Below are 22,444 nucleotides of genomic sequence, written 5' to 3'. Positions count from 1 at the left end.
ATTTTAATAAATTTTTCCGCAATAATTCAATTATTTTCAAAAATAATAAAATTCGTCTATGTAATTCAATTATTTTTGAGAATTATAATAAAATTCCTAGCAACTATTCAATTATTTTAATAAATAATAAAATTCATAGCAGGATTTCAATTATTTTTAATACAATTTTACAGGTATTGCTCAAAAAATGTAATTATTCTTAAAAACTTAATTTCAATTCCTCGAAAAAGTCAATTATTTAAAAAAATGTTTTTTTTGAATATTTTTTGGAAGGATTGAATAATTATTTTAAAAAATTTAATAAAATTATTCGAAAGAAATTAATTGTTTTAAATACAATTGTAATTAAACTTTTTTGAAATAATTCAATTATTTTTTTTAAAGTCAATAAAAATTTTTCTAAGAATTCAATTATTTACAAAAATAATTTTTCGAAAGAATTCAATTATGTCGATTAATAAAAAAATTACTCCCGAAAATTCAATTATTTTGAAGTATTTTAATAAAATTCTTTTCAAAATTCAATTATTTTCATAAATAACAAGATTCATCACAATAATTCAATTATTTTTAAAAGTAATAAATTTCTTCTTGGAAATTCCATTATTTTAAAAATTTCTAATAAATCGTTCGTAAGAATTCAATTATTTTCATAAATAATTAAAAAGTTTTTTAGGAATTCAATTATTTTAAATTTTACGAATTTTTGTTTTGAATTTTCTTTCTATTTCTTTTAAATCTTATTTCCTGTTTTTGTTGTTGATTATCTTGTACATTTTTTGATTTGCATTATTCGAATTTATTTTTTTTTAAATTAATCTTTTTATTTCTTCAATGTTTTTTTTAAACAATTTTCTTTTTTTTCCATTGTCTGGAAAAAATTTTCGCAAATTTTTTTAATTTCCTTTTCTTTACTTTGTTGAGTATTTGCTTTGTCATTATTCTTGTTCATCATTTTTCATTTCCACTTATGAAATTTATTTTTTTTCTTCATTTTTTCTTCTTTGATTTTTTTCAACTTTTTTGGCAATTTTCTTTTCAATATTTTGTTCACTTTTTTAATTTTATTTTTTTATTATTCAAAATTAAGTATATTTTTCTTAATTTTTCTGTTTTTGGAAATTCTTCATTTTTTCTGAAACAATTTTTTTCTTGTCTTTGTTTTTTTTAAATTAATAAATTTAGAGATCTTCAAATTTAAAAAAATATTTAATTTCAGTTTTTTAATTTTAATTAACAGATTGGAAATCTGGAATAAAAAAAATAACGAAATGTCCTTTTTTATTGTTTTATTTTCTTCATTGTTTTTATTGTAAACTTTTTCTTCTTCTGTTTTTGGTTCGCATTTTTAAAATTCTCTTATTTCTAAATTTTTAGATTCTTCACTGATTTTTACAATATATTTCTTCTTTTGTATTTTTGTTTTCATTTTCCAAATATACTTTCTTATATTTCTTTAGTATTTCTACTTTCTTCTTGAATTTTTGTATTTTATTTTTTCCTCCTTTTGTTATCAATTCTCTTCATTTCAATTTTCCTTTTTATTTTTCAAATTCATTATATTCTTGTATTTCTTCTTTTTTATTTTTTGTTATCAATTTTCTTCTTCTCAATCCTTCGTTTGCATTTTCCAAATTTATTATATTTTTATAAAACTTCTTTTTTTTATTTTCTTCATTTTTTGGTAGCAATTTTCTTTTTCTCCATTTTTTATTCGTATCTTCAAAATTTAAATTATTCCATTACTTCTCCTTTTCCTTATTTTCGGCAGTAATTTTCTTCTTCTCAATTTCTTCGTTTGGATTTTTAAAATTTGCTTCATTCCCTCATTTTTTCTTCCCCTTTAATTTCTTCAATATTTTTCTTAAAAATTTTCTCCTTTTCCATAAAAAATAATTTTTAGAGATGAAAATGCTAATAATTTTTTTTAACTTCTAAAAAATTTGAATTTATTTTTTCACGTTTGCTTCACTTTTGAAGATTCTTTGTCGGTCACTTTTCCTTATTCTCAACAAAATAATTATTGTGGCGTATACATATAATTGTATAAAATAAATCACGAAACAAAAAATCAAATTGTGAAGTAAGAGAAAAATATAAATGAAGTTTTATACTAAATATTTGAGAAAGTTATTCTAACAATTCCAAGATCGCGAGTTCCGGTTGTCGTGCAGAATCAGTATAAAAAAAAAGAAATAAAAAAAATCCAGCAGTGACTAGATCCAGAACGTAAAATGACATAACAAATCATTCATCATTATGTCTCGATCAGTTAATCACGTTTAAAGAAGCTACCATAATTATTATATTGTCAAGATTACATCAAATTATATCATTTTATTAACTTTTTTCGCTATTTTTCTTTATTTTTTTACCGTCATTGCTAATTTACAATAAATAAAAGTTATTTTCGAACATTGTTTAAAAATAATTATTTCAATTTTTGTATTTTTTTTCATATTTTTAACTTTTATTTTTTTCTAAATTTTGCTAAGCAAAAAAATAAACACAAGGAAATTAATTAAATAAATATAATTTGTATCTAAACAAACGTATAAATAAATAAAAAATAAATATGTAAATAAACATATAAATAAATATATAAATAAACATATAAATAAATAAAATTTTAAACGTCCTATTTATTGCAACTAATTACTAATTTTCTAAAATTCATTATCCCCAATAGCAGGAATATTCCAAGAATCAAGGAATGTGAGTGACAAATTCCGTGCTATTGATGAAGAAATTAAAAAAATTGTTTTTTTTTTAAATCTTATATAAAAACTTATTTACCTCAGCCAAAATTGTTGCCAAACGTGTTGCAGCTTCCTGTCGCATTAAACCGGAAGTTCTGAGGAAACCACGAATATCACTCACGGCAATAACAAATCGAAGGTCATTTTTTTTCTCCTTCAAAGAATTCCTCAGATCCTTGAATCCTGTAAATTAGAAATATTTTTGAATTAAATAACAGGGATTATTGCATAACAACTAATGATGCATCATCGGCCGGCACATTGAACTAGATTCTTGTCCTGTTTTAAAAACAAGTCGACTATAATAGGATTCATCGAATCTCACACGTAAATAATTGTGCTACTTTTTTTACAGAGTGATCAATTTAAAAGACAGATTTATATATATAAATAAAAATAAAAAAAGTAGACAAACCACATTATAGACTATTTGTCTCGTTTTATTTTATATTAATTAGAATGACGCCATTCTTCGTCAACCTACTGCATTTTCTATTATCCGATACATAAAATCAAAATGTCATATACAATGACAAATCCTCAATGATAACCGAATGAAAATATTACTTAATGTAAAAAGATATTTATAAATATTAAATATATAAATATTTATATTAATAAATATTACATAAACCCCGCCGATGGTTGTCCACTACCGAACATCATCGATGTCTTTGATGTGCTGGGAGAAGTGGATGCTTATCCACTGCCAGACATGATTGACATCATGGATATGTTCGGTAGACCTTGCCGTGGTGGCGGGGCTTTTCACTAAAGGGCAACCAACAGGGTGGTTCCCTGATTCTAAAACCAAAAAAAAATGAATGAAATGGATAAAGATTCAAATAAATTACTCCAAGCGGGTACCTCAAATGAGGGTAATCCCGTCACCGATTCTGATCGGGTTCAAGCCCCGGTAGTCGGTGCAGACGGCTCCAAGGATTTTGGAGGGAGCCAAATAAAAAATTCTGAGGATGTGGGACTTAGCAGATTCGAAGAAAATGTTTTAGAACAGGTCGATCTGATCCCAATAATACTGGATAGTATGTGGCGTGCTTGCAAAAAGCAAAAAAACATTAGCAAGGATGTTAAGGATGGAATGGTGGCAATGGAGAAGGTGCACGAGGTGCTTTGCAGAAACCTGCGATTTATACCTAAGCCCTTCATTAGCCCAAGCAAACCAAGGTCGAATCCTGAAACTCCTAGATCGATGTCGCACGCCACATCCAGCGAGAGCAAGTCCATCGACCCAAGGAAGCGCCCTAGAGAGTTTGAAGGTCCGGAGACTGATTCTTCTGTGACCACTCCCAAGGGTAAGAGGGTTAAGAGCAAGGAGACCAAGGCAAACCCTACTGTTATGGAGACGGAGGTGAGTAAGGCTGCTTCGGCCAGGGTTGCTTCTTATTCGGAGGCAACTGTGGCAAATAAGCCTGAAAACGAAAAAGACTTTGAAACTGTCTCCAATAGGAAACGGGAGGCCCGTAAGAAAAAGGCCTTGAAGAAAGCGGAGGAGAGGGAGCGACTTCAGAAGCGCCCCCCCAAAATTAGAACAACGGAGGCAATAAAAATTGTGGCCCGGAATCCAGAGACCTACCATGATCTCATAAAACTGGCAACAACTTCGGTAAAGCCAGAGGAAACTGGAACAGAGATTGTGAAAATTAGGAGAACTCTTAAAAAAGAGGTTCTTGTTGTTGTGAAAAAGGGGGGTGAAACTTCAAAGTTCGCTCAGAATCTTACCTCCGTTCTTCTGGACAAGGCCGAGGTTACGGCTCTTGTCAGTAAAAAGACCCTCGAAATTCGGGATCTTGTCGAAACAACTTTAGAGGAGGACGTTTTAACCGTCTTAAAGCAGAAGTTGCAAAAGCCCGAATTAGAGGTGACTTGCCGACTTCTGACACGTTTTGGTGGTACGAAAGTGGCACTAGTACGCTTGAATGAAACGGACAGCGAGAGTCTGCTTAAGCTGGGCAAAGTGCGTATTGGCTGGATAAATGCATCCATCCGAACGCACTTAGAAGTGACAAGATGTCAAAAGTGCCTAGCCTATGGACACGTGACCCGAATTTGCAAGGGCCCCGACAGAACAAAAAACTGTCGGAGATGCGGCGAAGCGGGACACTTCTCCAAAAAGTGTACTAATGACAAGCCAAAGTGCATAACGTGTACAGATTTGGGAAAAACGGAAGTCAACCATATCCCTGGAAGAATTTCCTGCCCGGTTTACAAGGAGGAACTGGAGAAACTTAAAAGGGCAAATCCTTAAAGCTCCTTCAAGTCAACCTGCATACAAGTAAGGATGCACAGGTGCTCCTGATGCAAACAGCTAGGGAAAATGAGGTGGATATCCTGTTCTGCAGTGAGCAGTATCAAGGAAGCGACCTCGCACCTTGGTATCAGGATAAGGCGAAGAGAGCCGCCATCAAGCTGTGCAACCCAGAATTGCGGGTTGACAAGTTCTTGGAGACAAGCAGCGGGTTTGTGTGGATAGAGGTGGCTAACATACGTATGTATAGCTGCTACTTCTCACCCAACGACCCGCTGACCACCTTCGAAGCCAATATAGAAGACCTAGAATCAAGCCTCATAGAATCCAAGCTGGATGTCATCATCACTGGCGATTTTAATGCAAAGTCGCCAGAGTGGGGTGAGACGAGGCTCGACAAGAGAGGAATTCTGATTGGAGAAATGATCTCCAAGAACGATTTATTAGTTGTAAACCGGGGAAAAACATGGACGTTTAGACGAGGTGCGATCGGATCGATAATAGATCTAACGATAGCATCGTCTAATATATTTAGCCGCATAAGCGACTGGCGGGTCTCTGAGGAATATACAGCAAGTGACCACCAGTACATTGAGTTCTCAGTCTCAATGGGAGACACACGAGGAGGAAAGAGACAGGAAGCTCCTAGTCGCAAAACCTTCTCGTGGAACATTAAGAAACTCGACAAGGAGAAGTTCAGCCGGTCCCTAAAAGAATCTATCTTAATTGAGGATTCTGGTTGGGTGAGGAGGCCGAAAAGTCTAAATGGAGAGGTGCGAGCGGTGCGAAATATAATCGTCACCGCTTGCAATGCGTCGATGCCACGTCGCAAAGGCGCCTTTCCAAGGAAAAAATCCTTGCACTGGTGGTCAGAAAAACTGTCCTCCTTGAGAAAGGAATGCCTCAAAGCAAGAAGGACATATACCCGTTCTAAGGGAGATCCCTTGCTGAAAGAGGCTTTTAAAGAGGCGAAAAAGAACCTCAAGAAAGAGATCCGCAAGTCGCGACGCCGTAGCTGGAAGGACCTAATCGAGGAAGTCGATAAGGACCCATGGGGTCTGGCTTTTAAACTCGTTACTAAGAAATTAGTGACGAGGCAAAAGACCCCCGGCCTGGACAATCCCGATTGGGTCAGAAAGATAATAAATTCTTTGTTTCCTCCTGCAGAGCCATACCTTAGAAGGGACTGGAGTTATTGCAAAGTCAAAGAGGAAGAACTCTTCACACTTAGTGAACTGCAAAAAGCAGGCAAAAGATTGAAAACAGGCAAGGCGCCTGGAATCGATGGGATAAGTAACGAGATCCTAAAGTTGGTAATCGACACTTCACCCCAGATTCTGCTTCGATGCTTCAATCTTTGCCTTGAGAGAGGAGAGTTCTTCCGCGACTGGAAGCGACAGAGGTTAGTCCTCCTAAGGAAAGGTGAAAAACCTCTAGATAAGGTTTCATCGTACAGGCCTATATGCCTGCTAGATACGATGGGTAAACTTCTAGAGGATATGGTTCTCCAGAGAATGCAGGGCCACTTGACCGAAGAGAATCGTCTATCCGATTACCAATTTGGTTTCCGTAAAGGCAAGTCCACAGTTGATGCCATCCAGGCAGTTGTGGACATAGCCAAAGCAGGAAAAAACAAATTGGGACCTGGGAAAAAGAAGTGCTTCTGCGCGTTGGTAGCAATTGACATACGCAACGCGTTTAATTCCGCAAGATGGAAAGATCTCATCGAGTCGATGGAAAAGAAAAACATGCCGCCCTACTTGTTGCGGATAATGGATAATTATCTTAGCGACAGGTGGGTTATATATGAGGGAGACACCTGCACTCTCAGGGAAGAGATGCAGCGTGGGGCTCCTCAAGGCTCGAGGGTGGGTCCATTTGTATGGAATGTATCTTACGATGATTTTCTGCGAATGGATTTGCCCGAAGGTGCGATGATCATCGGCTTTGCGGACGACGCGTTGTTCGTGTGCACTGCCGAGAGTGAGGAGGCTCTTGGGACATTGGTGAACGAATGTCTGCGACTAGCAAAAAGCTGGCTGGATACCAGAGGTCTTGAAATGGCCCTGGAAAAGACCGAGGCACTGCTAGTCACAGACAGACGTGGTTATGAGCTCCCACGAATCGTGATAGACGGATTCGAGGTCAAGTGGAGTAAACAAATTAAATACCTTGGTGTGGAGTTGGATGGAAGGTTAAACTTCCACCACCACATGGCTACGGCGTCGAATAAGGCGATCGAGTGTGCGGCTAATCTTTCACGGTTAATGCCAAATGTTGGCGGACCCCGTGAACAAAAAAGAAGACTGGTGGCGAGTGTCGCCCACGCTAAAATGCTCTATGCAGCACCAGCGTGGGCCCCATCCCTGAGGAGTAAAAGATGTGTTACCATCTGTGAAAAGATACTGTCGGCGCAGAGATCGATAACAACGCGTATCATCTCAGCATATAAGACGGTATCTACGAGTGCTGTGCAGGTCCTTGCAAGTGTCCCGCCAGCAGATCTCTTGGCGAGGGAAAGGGAAGAAATGTTTCTCTTTTCTAAAGAAAGCAGTTCCTGGGATCAGGAATTAAGACCAAGCAAGGGCCTGATCCGCAAAGAAGCGAGGCACAGGCTCATAGAAAGATGGCAGGAAAGATGGGATGGTGAGGGAAAAGGTCGATGGACCTATCGCCTTATCCCGGCACTCGCCACCTGGATAAATAGGAAACACGGTCAGGTTTCCTATTATTTGACTCAGGCGCTCACAGGTCACGGGTGTTTTAACTCGTACCTGTGTCGCTTTAAATTACGCGAGAACGAGGTGTGTGCATATTGCCAGTTCCCTGAGGACAACGCGGAGCACACCCTCTTCTCATGCAAAAAATGGGACTTGGAGAGGCGGGCCATGTTCGAAGGTGTAAACAGTCAAGTTACACCGGAGAATATGGTATCGCTGATGACCCAGTCGGAAGAGAATTGGCGGCAAGTCGAGAACTTCATAATCTCGGTTATGTCGAGGAAGGATCTCGACGGCCGCCAAAAAGCGTAATTTAAACAGCTTTTAATTTGTTTGTTTGTTTTTTATTAATTTATTTTGTGATTTATTTGTCCCTATACATTTTTTTTAATTTGTTTTGTTTTTTTTTATTCATCTTTGTACAATTTTATGTTTTCAATATTTTATACGCGTTTATTTTTATTTTTTTTTTTATATATCCGTTTATAATTTTATCTTTTGACTTTTTAAACTTCTTAAAATTTTTGTTTTTTATTGTTGTTGTGCTGTTAATTCCGCTTTTATATTAAAATAGTTTTAAATTTTTTAACTATTGACGCAGGAGAACCGCAGACACAGAACAAAGTCGCAGCAGCGATAGAGTTGGAGCGCCTCCCTCGAAGGCTAAAGTCTTACGACAGTTCCGAGGGAGGGTAAAGGGCTCCAAAAGAAGGGTTACGGGTTTTAGTGGGTCGGGCTGGTAGTAGGTCGCCAGTTTATTAAATTTATTATAACATTTATTTATTTATCCTTTTTTTTAAATTCCCTTTTTTTTATTTTACCAACCCCACATAACCTTGGAGTGCGGAATCCAAGGTATCTGTAAACAGATTTCCCAAAATTCCCTAAGCAAAAAAAAAAAAAAAAAAAAAAAAAAAAATATTACATAAATATTTATTTGTATGAAATAATTTTTTTTAAATCAATTAAATGGTATTTGAATCAAATACTAAAATTATTGATTCAAATATAATTTGTTTGATTTAAATAAAAATTATTTGATTCAATATTTATTTGATAGACAAGTAATCGGTTTTTTTTAAAATCAAATCAATTTTTTCAGTGCAACCATACATTGAATATTCCAAAAAGAATGTTATAACCATACTGAGGAAATATATAAAATAATCCAACTTTGGAACGATCCAAAGGTGGTTGGCATAGGAATATTGTACGAATATTCCATTGGAATATTCATAAATATTTCAGAGTACAGAAAAACAATAATTATATCGCAATTAAATTTTTTTAATAATAATTAGTTTTTTTTGTATTACAGAAATTAGAAACAAATACTCCACGAAATATTTCATTAACATTTCTAGAATATTCCACTGAAACATTAGAAACATTCCAAAGAAATAATCCATTGGAACATTTGGAATTTTCCTTTCACATTTTAGGAATATTAAAGTGTACGACCTTTGAAACGTTCCATTAAAATATTGTTGGAATATTCCATTGGAATTTTGTAATTGGAATGTAGTATAGGAATATTTTATTGAAATATTATACGAATATTCCAATGATTAAAAATATCATTAATAGCATTAATAATAATAAATAATATTTTGACAAAATTCCAATGGAATATTCATAGAATATTTTGAAGGAATATTTCTTTATTATTCCAAAGGAACGACATTTTAATATTCATTCTATATAATTTAAACATTCTCTTCGAATATTCCAGGAATGTCAATGGAATTTTCCATGCTATTGGGAATATAGTATTTTAATCATATAATAAACAATAAAATTCTTTTAGAAATTCAATTATTTTCATAAATAATAAAACTCATTGCATAATTTCAATTATTTTTAATGCAATTTTAATCGAATTCCTCGAAAAATGTATAATTATTCTTAAAAATTTTATTAAAATTCGTCCAAAGAATTTAATGATTTAAAAAATTTGTAGATAACATTTTTTAAAAGAATTTAATTTCAAGAAACATGAAATTAATAAATTATTTATTTTTTAATTTAAATAATCGAATTCTCGTAAAATTTACTAATAAAAATAGTTTTAAAAATGAATTTCAGTTAAAATTTTAGATTATAATTAAATATTAAAAGCATTATAACGTGGATTTTTAGAAATAATTAAATTCTGAGAAGGTTTCAAATTAAAATCATTGAAATTCTTAATTTTTCATATTTTTGACAAACAATTCTGTAGAATTAATTCTTTTTAAAAGTTTAATAGGATTTTTATTGAAATTATTTCAAGTTTCTATTTTTCAATATATATTTAATTGGAGAATTTCCGAATAATTGAAATTTTGTAAAATTCAATTGTAAACGAATGAATTTGAAAATTCACAAAGAACTTTTTTTAAAATTTTAAAAAATAATGGATTTCTTGAAGAATTTTAGTTAAAAACACTAGAAAAAAAATGTAATTTTAGAAAAGTTACAAACTATTGCAGAAATTCAATTATTTTCAAGAGTAATAAAATTCTTCTTAAGGATTCAATTATTTTTACTAATAATAAAACTGATCGCAGCGTTTCAATTATTTTTCATACAATTATAATTGAATTCCTTGAAAAAAGTAATTATGTTCTTGCAAGTTTTAATAAAATTCGACAAAAAATTCAATTATTTTAAAATTTGTTAATAAAATTCTATATGAGAATTGAATTTTGAGAAACATTCAATTATTCAATAAATTATTTACTTTTGCATTTAAATAATTAAAATCTTGTAGAATTTTCTAATAAAAATTGATTTTCATAATATGCATTTAGTTAAAGAATTTAGGAATAATTGAAATTTCGTGAAATTGAATATTGTAAACAAATGGATTTGAAAATTGCAAAAGAACTTTTTCCAAAATTATTAAAAATAATTGATATAAAGTAAAATTGTAGTTAAAAATTTTTGAAAATAATAAAGCTTCGTTCATAAATTAAGTCACACGTTTTTAGCCCATTTTTGACCCCCTCCCCCCCCTTTGTCACACTACGTAACATCTGAAGGAACTCCCTCCCTCTAAATTACGTCACAATTCGTAAACCCCCCTTTAAAAAATTTGACTTTTTTTTAAAAATTGGGGGGGGGGGTAGAGGGGGGCCAATTTTACCAATTTTGCTAACACCGCTTACTTTGTGAATTTTTTCTGAACATACTTGCAATAATTTATTTTTAAATAAAACGGACCGATTTTTGGGAAATTGAAAATTAAATATTAATTATCAAAAATTAGGGTAAATTTTTAAAATATTAAAAAATAAAATTCACCATTGGAAAAGGGACGAAAAAACCTTTCAGAAACATATTCTAAAAAAATTTTTCCATTACAAGTATGTTCAGAAAAAATTCACAAAGTAGCCTTGATAGAACTTGATAGAACAACAAATTCCCCGAGTTTCAATTTTTTTCAAGAAGTTGAAATTTCAACTTAGGACATTTCTCGTAAAATGCCTCATAATAATTAGTACACTTTTTAATATTTTAAAAACAAGAAATATATTTGATATTTTTATTTATTACAATTTTCTCATTATAATAAATAGAGTATAAAGTGTGACATAACAAAATAAAAAATCCCCACCCCCCCTTTTGTCACAATTAGTCACATTTTCATAGACCCCCTCCCCCCCTAAAAAGTGTGACGTAATTCATGGACGAAGCCTAATTGAATTGAAGTAATGAAAATAATTTTGAAGAAGTATAATATTCTTATAATATACACGGAAAAAATAAGTCGCGAAAATTTTCCTCGACTTTGTTGAAGACTCTCGGATTTAGTGGAAAGTGTTTTAAAAATCATATTCACAGTTTTTGAAGAAATAGACTACATTTGAAGAAATTTTCCGCGACTGTCGAAGAAAATGAAGACTCCACGCGCATGTAACCGATTCCGCCACAGTCGCGGAAAATTACAAACCTGAATTTACTCTACAGCGTTCTAATTTTTAATTGACAGTCGCGGAAATTATTTAGAATTTTTTAATGTATATATTAATAACGACACATTGAATAATAAAAATAATAATAATCTTGACAATCAATTGCCATAAATTGTTAAAAAAAAATGTTAAAAAAACAGTGTTTATTGGTTTTAACGCGCGCAACTTTTGTGCGCACCATTTTCCGCGACTCGTCGACGAAACCTTCTATGAAGTGTTAGAATAATTCCGAGACTGTTTTCCGCTACTAGGTTTCTAGAAAGTCCTCGACTTTTTTTGGAGAATTTCTGCTAAAATCGTAGAACATTTCTAAAAGTCTATAAAAGATTCGTTCATATCCGAGAGTCTTCGATTAGTCGCTGAAAATTTCTGCGACTATTTTTTTCCGTGTAAAATAATGATTTTATTACTTGGTCATCTTTAATTATTATTATAAAATATGAAGAAATCGATGACTTCGAGTCGAAGACTCGGAGTTATCGATATCTTCATATTTTATATAGTTATAAAAAAATTTAATCAACTAAAATTTCATTCATTGTAAAAAATAACACCAAAATTGATTATTTTAATCCTTTTTGGTGTTAATTTAATCTGCAACACTTTTTAATACCTCACGATTTATTGTGATACCAAAGGGGTAATATTGGCACAAAAATAAATATAGTTATGACAATAGTCATGATGTAGTAATTTTTTTTCAATATATCGGGGTAATAACTGTAATTTATTCAATATAAATCCAACGTATTTTTAATTAACAAAAAAAATTTTCTATATAATCATTGCTTCAAAGTAAATCACTGAATAATAATTCTTAAAATTTTTCCCCATTAGATGAATAACATTTCTATAATTATTATTAATTATTTACATGTGCGGATATATGAATGAATTTGATTTCCTGAAATGTGAATCAATATATATATGTCTCAAGGATTTATATATACATATTATAAATTATAAAAGATATATTGTTTTGGTATATATAACACCAATTAGTAGGAAAGTTGAGCGATTAGATCTTTAAAGGCAAGAATCCCGTTTATGTCGACGATAACGATTACCGATAGCTGGAAGTAAGTCCCAAGCAATGAAATCGAAACTAATGATAGATGTCTTAATTGATGTATATATACACGAACGTACACACACGAAGAAGGGAGTTTGTGAATGATTTTTATTTCATTGTGTATCGACTTTTAATTACAATGGGAATTTGAAAGGTTTTTGCCATTTCTTCCTTTCAATATTACACACATATATATAGCTATATATGAGGTTTCACTTTTATGATGAAACTTGTGTGGAATTGCTCACACTAGTGTCCACCTGGATTTGTTTTGTGATAGAAAAATAAATTCTCCGTATTTTTTTTTCTTCCTTTCGATTGAAGTAAGAAAAAAAGAGAAAAATTCTCATACTTTAGTTTTTGTCATGAAACGAATTGATTTCCATTCAAATATAGTAGATGATTCCATTTTTAAACAAACGGAGTTGACGATTACGTATTTTATTCTTTTAGGAGAGTATTTTTTTTCTTTTGCTTTTTTTTTTTTTATAAAAAAAGACGTTTTTAGCAATACACTATATAAGTGCAGAATCCTGAGAAAAAGTCTCGTGATAAAAAGAGAATTATATTTCACCGGTGAGAGATTTCAACCTGTTGAGTTTTGTATGTTTTGCTCTCGTGAATAAAAGTCATTCACGAAGTTCTGAATCATTTAACAGAAAAAAAAGAAGAAGAAATAGTCGTAAAAGGAATAATAGAATTTTAATTTATAATTTTTTCTTCAGGGAATCATAAATATAAAAGGGGACGTAAAAAATTGAATGATGGTGTTATACATATGGGGATCTTTTAATTTTTATGTTCCTTCTTTGAATCAGTTAAATATTTGAGTATGGAAAATAGAATTTTAAAAGTGTATTTTTATTTCTTGCATTTTAAATGCAAATATAAAATTGTCATTTTTAATCATTTTGTTGTTTTTAGCTACAAATTTTTTACTATTTATTAGTAAAATTTACTAATTTAAATAAATAAATAAATAAATAAATTCAAAAGCAAAAGTCAGTCAATAATTATTTCATAATTTTCTAAATTAAATTAAAATAAAAAATACAATAATTTTTTTAAAATAAATATTTAAATACCTATTTATTTTTCTGCAAGAAATAAAATATTTTAATTGATTTCAACGGTAAAGCCTTTTTGAAATTTTATATTTCTAAAAATTACAAGTGCAATTCTACCAAAATTCAATCATTTTTGTTGTTGAAATTTTTAAATAAAATCATTTAAAAATTTAATCACTTTATTTAAAAATAAAAATTTTAATATTATTACAGTTTTATAACAATTAAAATTTTCAAAGATTTCAATATAAAAATTCTCTGAAAGTTAATTATTATCTGAAATTCTAATTGCAATTCAATTTTAAATCAATTCTTATTACAAAGTTCCACAAGAATACAATTAGTTAAATACAAAAAAAATTAACTTATTGAACAATTGAATATTTCTTTAAATTGAATTCTTATAAAGAACTTTATCAAAATTTTTTAAAATAATTGAATTCATTCGAAGAATTTTAATAAAATTTTTAACAATATAGTTGCATTTTTACAGTAATTCATTTAAAATTGTATTAAAAATAATTGAAATCCTGTGATGAGTTTTATTATTTATGAAAAAAATTGAATTCTTGTAATGAATTTTATTAAAATTTTTAAAAATAATTGAATGATAGCATAAATTCAATTATTTTCAAAAGTAATCAAATTATTTTCCAAAATTCGATTAATTTTAAAATTTTCAATAAGATTCTTGGCAAAATTAATTTTTTTTTAAATTATTAATAAAATATTTGTCAAAATTTCAATTATTTTCAAAAATTTTCCTCAATTTCATATGAATTTGATTCTTTATAATTTTTTTTATAAATTTCTTCGCAATAATTTAATTATTTTCAATAAATAATCAAATTTTTTACAGGTATTGAATTATTTTCATAAATAATAAAATTCTTTTTAGGAATTCAATTATTTTCATAAATAAAATTCATCGCAGAATTTCAATTATTTTTCAATACAATTTTAATCGAATTCATCAAAAAAATGTGATTGTTCTTAAAAATTTTATTAAAAATCGTCAAAGAAATGAATTATTTAAAAATGTTTTGATAAAATACTTTATCAGAATTCAATTTTAAGAAACATTAAATGAATTATTTATTTTTGTATTGAAATAATTGAATTCTCGTAGAATTTTCTAATAAAAATTGATTTAAAAATAAATTTCAGTTAAAATTTTAGATTTGAATATTTATTATTCAAATTATTCAAATATTCAAATAATATTTGAATATTAAAAGCATCATAACATGAATTTTAAGAAATAATTGAATTTTGAAAAGGTTCTAAATTAAATTCTTTGAAAATCTTAATTTTTGATTCTTATAACCAACAATTCTGTATAATTAATTATTTTGAAAAAATTTAATTGAATTTTTTTCTGAAATTATTTAAACTGTTTTTTTAATACGTATTCAATTGAAGAATTTCTGAATAATTGAAATTTCGTAAAATTGAATTGTAAACAAATGGATTTGAAAATTCTCAAAGAACTTTTTCAAAAGTTATTAAAGATAATTGAGATAATTTTGAAAAAATTGCAGTAAAAATATTCCTATTACATAAAATAATGATCATATCACTCGGTTACCTTTAATTTCTTCATGTTTTATAATAAATATTTTTATAAATTCTTAAATTTCAAAAAGGTTTGAATTTGAAATTTTTGAAAATCTTGATTCCTGCGGAAAAATAATAATGATTAAATATTTATTGAAAAAAGAAGTTATTGATGTTTTCGAATAATTTTAAAATCGTTTTTAATAAATAGAATTTTTGTAAATACTTTTTCCAAAATAAATATTAAAATATCTTAAACAAAATTTGATTTATAACATTTTTTTTACTTAAAACTTGTACTTTGTTTATGAATTGTAATTGAAAAGCAGAAAATGTGCAAAATATTTTCTTCTTTCTAATTTTAATTGTGCAAACATTTTTTAATTTTTTTTAGAAAAAAGGAAAAAAATATCTGCATAATTTCAATTTGTCAAACAATTAAGTTTTTCATATTAAAAAAAGGATAATATTTTGCAGGATTTACATTTGTTAATTACCTAAAACGTTCGTCACAAAATGCTAATTTTTTTGAAACAAAAAAATAATGAATAATAACATTAATCATATTTTTAGATTAATAAAAATATTTTTGAATTATTTGAAAAAAAGATAATATTATTTTTATTATTTATTAAATAAGTGCAAAAATAAGTTTAAAAAATAAGTATAATAATAATGAATTTACCAATTTTTGTATTCCGTTCAATATAAAACAAAAAAATAGCCAAATTTCTTTTTAAATTTTAAATTATTTTTAAATATTATTTTACAACCCATCAAAATATCGTGTCAGTAATTAAATTCACACGAACTGATATTATAATAATCCTATTATTAAAAAAAAATCATGTAAATGAATCAAATGAATGACCCCTGTTCTGCACGATTTCCTTATTAAAGTGTAAAATAGCATCAACTACCACGTGCTAAACGGCTTTCGGTACATTATTATACCAATTACGATTATTTCGGCGGGCAATGTCTGGAACAAATTACTTTCACTTTTCGTATATATCGTTACGTTTCTTTCTCATGTAACTTTTAATATAATAATTTACAGTTGGATATCGCACGTTTACTTTTATTAATGAAGAAAATTTGTTTTATATATATAAACATTCATCCCGGCGGGTCTTTATAATCAACGTAATATATAGACTTTTCTCCGTAAAAATTATAAACAATGTTTATGTATATAATTATAATATACAAAATGAATTTTTTTTATGAAAGTTAATTTACAATTGTTACAATAACATGTTTAATATATGGTGAGAAAATAATTGAATAATACATGTGCTGCGAGTCAAAGTGTTTAACGATGTTTGACAATGATAAATATGTCATCAATATTGCATTTTTTCTTTTTGTATTTATTGTTTACCGTATATAATTATTTACCTGCTGTAATATTTCAGAGCAACCATTTTATAATAATTTATTATATTCGATTGTTAAAAATTAATAATGGAAACGAAATATTCCGGCAGTTGGACATAATTAATATATTATATAATATTCAATAAATTATAAATTACAAATAGGAATAATTAATAAGTATATTTAAACATTAATACCTGCATTATAATTGCAATTTATTGTATAATTAGTTATTATTGTTATTATTATATATATTGTGTATTTATTTTTTATACTAGTGTTTCGTCTTCCAACGTTTATTATTTTAATAATATTATTATAATTCTTCTTCATCTTTTTCTTTTTCTTCTTCTTCTTCTTTTATTATTATTATTATTTTTATTATTATTATTATTATTATTATTATTATTATTTTATTCTTATTATTGTATTATACTATTAAAATATAATTTCTAATACAGTCGAACCTTTCGGAGCGCAACTTTATTTAAAATTTTTTTTTGGATTTAAAAATTTTTCAACAAGAAATAAATTCACTTAGTTCCAGAATATTATAAAAATATTACAAAATTAAATTATAATACAATTTTTTAAGGATTGTTTACTGTAATATAATTTTAAAAATCAAGTTGCATTCCGAAAGGTTTCACTGTATATTATTTTCATAAAGCACATAAACTGAAATAAAGTGTAGAAATAAATTTCTAAATTAAAGGGAACTTTAGTTATGAAAATGGAACCAAATGACGATTTAATTTGCAACATGAGTAATCATATAATAATAATAATAGTATAAAATTATACCAAGTATACATTTATTAGGAAATATAGAATTTTTCAACGATTTTTTTTTAAAATAATTTTTAATCGAAAATTAACTTCTGATCGCTTTAATTAAGTTTGACATCATAAGTACCAAAAGTTTAATTAGAAATGTCAAGATAGTCTCACGAGTTTTATGTATAATTTAGATCACAATAGGGTTCAATTAAATATATATAAAACAAAGAGCATACTATAATAGTAAATAATATGAATTGCACTGAGAAAATAATTTTTTTTAATCCAAAAATAGGTAGCCGCAAACAAAAAAATATTTTTGAATAAAATATATTTTATAATTAAAATAAACGTGTAATTTTTATTGAATCAATTATTATGTGTTGAATCAAAATTATTATTTTTAATTCAAAAATAATTTTTTGTTGACTGTATAACAAAAGTAATACGAGTGATAAAATCATTTACAATTAAATTATTATTTATAAGAATTTTTAACTAAAATTCTTTTTTAAATCGATTATTTTTAAAAATTTTCGAAAAAGTTCCCTGACAATTTTCAAATCCATTTGTTTACAATATTTAATTGTACAAAATTTCAATTATTCGTAAATTCTTCAATTATATAAAAATTAGAAAATTAAAACTTAAAATAATATAACAAAAAAATTCCATTAAACTTTTTTAACAAAATTAATTTCAAAATTCAATTATTTTTAAAAATTCACGCTACATTGCTTTTAATATTCAATTATTATCTCAAATTTTAACTGAAATTCATTTTTAAATCAATTTTTACCATAGAAAATTCTACTAGAATTCAATTATTTAAATACAAAAATAAATAATTTATTGAATGTTTCTTAAAATTCAATTCCCATAAAGAATTTTATCAACAAATTTTTAAATAATTCAATTCTTTTGACAAATTTTAATACAATTGTTGAGAATTAATTAGATACATTTTTCGAGAAATTAGATTAAAATTCAAAATTGTATTAAAAATAATTGAAATTCTGTGAAGAGTTTTATTATTTGTTAAAATAATTGAATCCCTAAGAAGAATTTTATTATTTTTGAACAAAATATTTAATTTTTGCGAAGAATATTATTACTCTTGAAAATAATTGAATTTTCGCAATATTTATAATTTAAAATTTAATTTTTTTTCGTGTTTTTAACTAAACATCTTCTATAAATCCATTATTTTTAATAATTTTTGAAAAAGTTCTTCAAGAATTTTTAAATTCATTTGTTTACAATTCAATGTTGCAAAATTTCAATTATTAGTAAATTCTTTAATTAAATATATATTAAAAAATAAAAACATTAAATAATTAAAAAAAAAATCCGCAATTAAAGTTTCTCAAAAAAAAAAAAAATTAATTCCGCTGAATTGTTCGTTAAAAATATGAAAAATTACAATTTTCAAAGATTTTAATCTGAAACCTTTTCAAAATTTAATTATTTCTAAAAATTTACGCTCTAATGCTTTTAAAATTCAATTATAATCTAAAATTTCAACTGAAATCCATTTTTAAATTAATTTTTATTAGAAACTTCAACCAGAATTCAATAATTTAAATACAAAAATAACAATTTATTGAATAATTGCATGTTTCTTAAAATTCAATTCTCATGAAGAATTTTATCTATAAATTTTTAAATAACTGAATTCTTTGGACGAATTTTAATAAAATTTTTAAGAATTTTTTCGAGGAATTCGATTAAAATTGTAACTATTAAGAATAATTGAAATTTTGCAATGTGTTTTATTATTTATGAAAATAATTGAATTCCTAAAAAGAATTTTATTATTTACGAAAATAATTGAATCCCTATGTAAAAATTTTATTATTTACGAAAATAATTGAATCCCTGTAAAATTTTTATTATTTATGAAAATAATTGAATGATTGCAAAGAAATTTATAAAAAAATTTGTAAATAATGGAATTTCTGTGAAATTTTTATTATTTTTTGAAAATAATTAAAGGTAATTGTTTAGAATTTTATTAACTTTCTTTTTAAATAATTGAATTCTTTTGGAAAATTTTATTAGAATAGTAGATATCTATTAAAAATTCTTAAATTGAGGAAAATTTTTGAAAATAATTTAATTTCGGAGAAAAATTTAATTATTTCTAAAAAATATTTAAAATGTTGACAAGAATTTTTAAAAAATTTTGAACATAATTGAATTTCTGGGAAGAGTTTTATCACTTTTGAAAATAATTGAATTTCTGCAATCATTTGTAATTTCTCTAAAACATAAAATTCAAAATGTCTCCAAAAAACCCTCGATTAATAAGTTTCAAGCAAAGCCGAGTAATTTCTAACTTCTCTGTCCGCCACATTGAATCCGACATTTTGAATTTTTAAAAATGAACTTCAGATTTGTAAATAGTGACCTCGAAACCTCCGAATAACAAATTTCAAGCAAATCCTATTTATTTCTTCATTTTTTTCGTCAGTTTGTTTCCACCATTTTTAAATTTGACGAATTAGGGTAAATCTAGCAAGCAATGGATTCGAACTCAGCGTAAAAAATACGTTAAATTAAATATAAATTAAGTTAATTAAACTTAATATATGAAATTCATTGCTATCTAATCAATATAATTATTTACATATAAAATAAACAATAAATTATAAATTTTTTCTATCATATTAATTACAATTATGATTTATGAAAAATAAAATTCAACTATGAATAGAATTATTTGTATATATATATATATAGCAAATGAAGATAATGAGGTATTAGAACTTTGATTAATTACTTAATCTAATGTATTTATCTAAATGATCCAATAAACATAATAACTTTCTATATTAGTGAAATTGAAAGTAAAGTGATTGTTGAGTTCAAATTCAAGTTTACTTAAAAATTTTATATTCATATAAATAAATTTATAATGAGATTTTCCTTGCGATGCTTCGTTGGATTTTATATTAGTTAAGCTATTTCACACCCACTTTAAATATTTAAGTTGTACAATAAAATTCATAAATTTGCATAGTACATTTTTTCAACATAATATCGAATATAACAAAATTTGTAAAATATTTAAAAAGAAAATACTTTTTAATTTTCTCAAGAAGATTAAAATCGCTCATATTTTAATAATTATAAAATAATTACTTTTTTTTAAATACTTTGTATAAAGGGCCTGTCTCGTTTATTTTCTCTTTTTTTTTATTTTGTTTTTTAATATTCTAATAATTATAAAATAAGTAATTTCTTTTTAATACTTTGTATGAATAAAGGGTCTGTCTCGTTTATTTTCGTATATAAATAAATAAATAAATAAATAAATAAATAAATAAATAAATAAATAAATAAATAAATAAATAAATAAATAAATAAATAAATAAATAAATAAATAAATAAATAAATAAATAAATAAATAAATAAATAAATAAATAAATAAATAAATAAATAAATAAATAAATAAATAAATAAATAAATAAATAAATAAATAAATAAATAAATAAATAAATAAATAAATAAATAAATAAATAAATAAATAAATAAATAAATAAATAAATAAATAAATAAATAAATAAATAAATAAATAAATAAATAAATAAATAAATAAATAAATAAATAAATAAATAAATAAATAAATAAATAAATAAATAAATAAATAAATAAATAAATAAATAAAAAAATAAATAAATAAATAATTAAATAAATAAATAAATAATAATGTTTTTAATAATATTAAAATTAATTAAAAAATAATAAATAAAACAATACTAATAATGAATTACAATTACCATAATAGTTGAATTATAGAAAAAAATATAATTTTTTCCCCACTGGAAATAAAGATAGAAATTGCACGTGCGGAAGTTGTTATTACAATCGAAGAGTTGTAATAGACGGTGATTATAACGAAATCAATAATTTACACTCTGCCGCCCAACTATTTTGGCAAAACTCTTTGTCTTGTACTTTGGAGTAAAGTTTAAATTACTCACACGATTCTTTGTTTGTCCTTGTCCCAATTTCGTATAAAACTTCCCTTTCGTAAATAATGAGGATCATTAGAATTATTATTGCAGTGATATTTTATTTTTATTATTTATTATTATTTTTTTTTTTTTGTAAAGTAAAAAGAAACTGGTGTCAATTATAAAAATGTAAAAAAGAAAGAGAAAAAAGATGACATGTGTATATATGGAAGAGTACGATAGAGTGTGTAAAGAGAAAGGAAATTAATACACACACAATATAATGTGAAAATTATTATACTGGACATAATGAATTTATTTTGACATGAAGGTTTTGAATCTGAGGATACAATATCCTGTTGCAAGTGCAAGGTTGAGTTTACGGTATGCGGTTATGGGATTCCTCGAATGTGAGTATATCTTGTATGGCCTTGCACTTTAATGATAATCTCATTGAAGATACGGAAAAGTCATATATTATATAAATAGCGTAATTTATATTATGAGCCGCACAGGTTATTAATTTTGCGAAAATTTATTCCCGTTATTTGTTATATTATTAATTTTTTATTTCGTAATATTCATTTTATTATTTATTTCGATGTTCGTAAATTAATATAAACAGGGTTGACACAACAATTTAATTTTGCTTCTCCCTGATTTTCAGGCAAAATTTTGATTTTTTCCTTGACACTGAGGAATATTCTGATTCACTCTGATTATTATATTCAAAAAATACTCAAAAAAATGCTTTATTAGGTACATTTATTTACGAATTTCTTCAATTGTAAAATTATTCTAATTGTAAAATATCAATAACTTTATTATTAATAATGAAATTAATAATAAAATAATAAAATATTTATTTTTAAATAAATATTTTATTATTATTTTGCCATAGGACAAAAGATTTTCAAAAATTTCAAAT

General features: G+C 26.5%; 1 protein-coding gene across 2 annotated transcripts in view; it reads right to left on the bottom strand.

Moving 5' to 3' along the window:
• LOC122504569 (serine-rich adhesin for platelets-like) overlaps positions 1-22,444 on the bottom strand; it is a 120,560-nt gene that overhangs the window by 29,232 nt on the left and 68,884 nt on the right. For both annotated transcript variants that reach the window (XM_043615727.1, XM_043615726.1), the window contains exon 3: positions 2,797-2,942. In XM_043615727.1, coding sequence (XP_043471662.1) covers positions 2,797-2,942 — 146 coding nt within the window. The remainder of the gene's footprint in view (positions 1-2,796; positions 2,943-22,444) is intronic.

This window comes from Leptopilina heterotoma, unplaced genomic scaffold (genome assembly GCF_015476425.1).
Source record: "Leptopilina heterotoma isolate Lh14 unplaced genomic scaffold, ASM1547642v1 Lhet_305, whole genome shotgun sequence".
NCBI classification, from domain to species: domain Eukaryota; kingdom Metazoa; phylum Arthropoda; class Insecta; order Hymenoptera; family Figitidae; genus Leptopilina; species Leptopilina heterotoma.
Note: the sequence above shows the minus strand (reverse complement) of the source record. Positions and strands in the feature narration are given on the sequence as shown.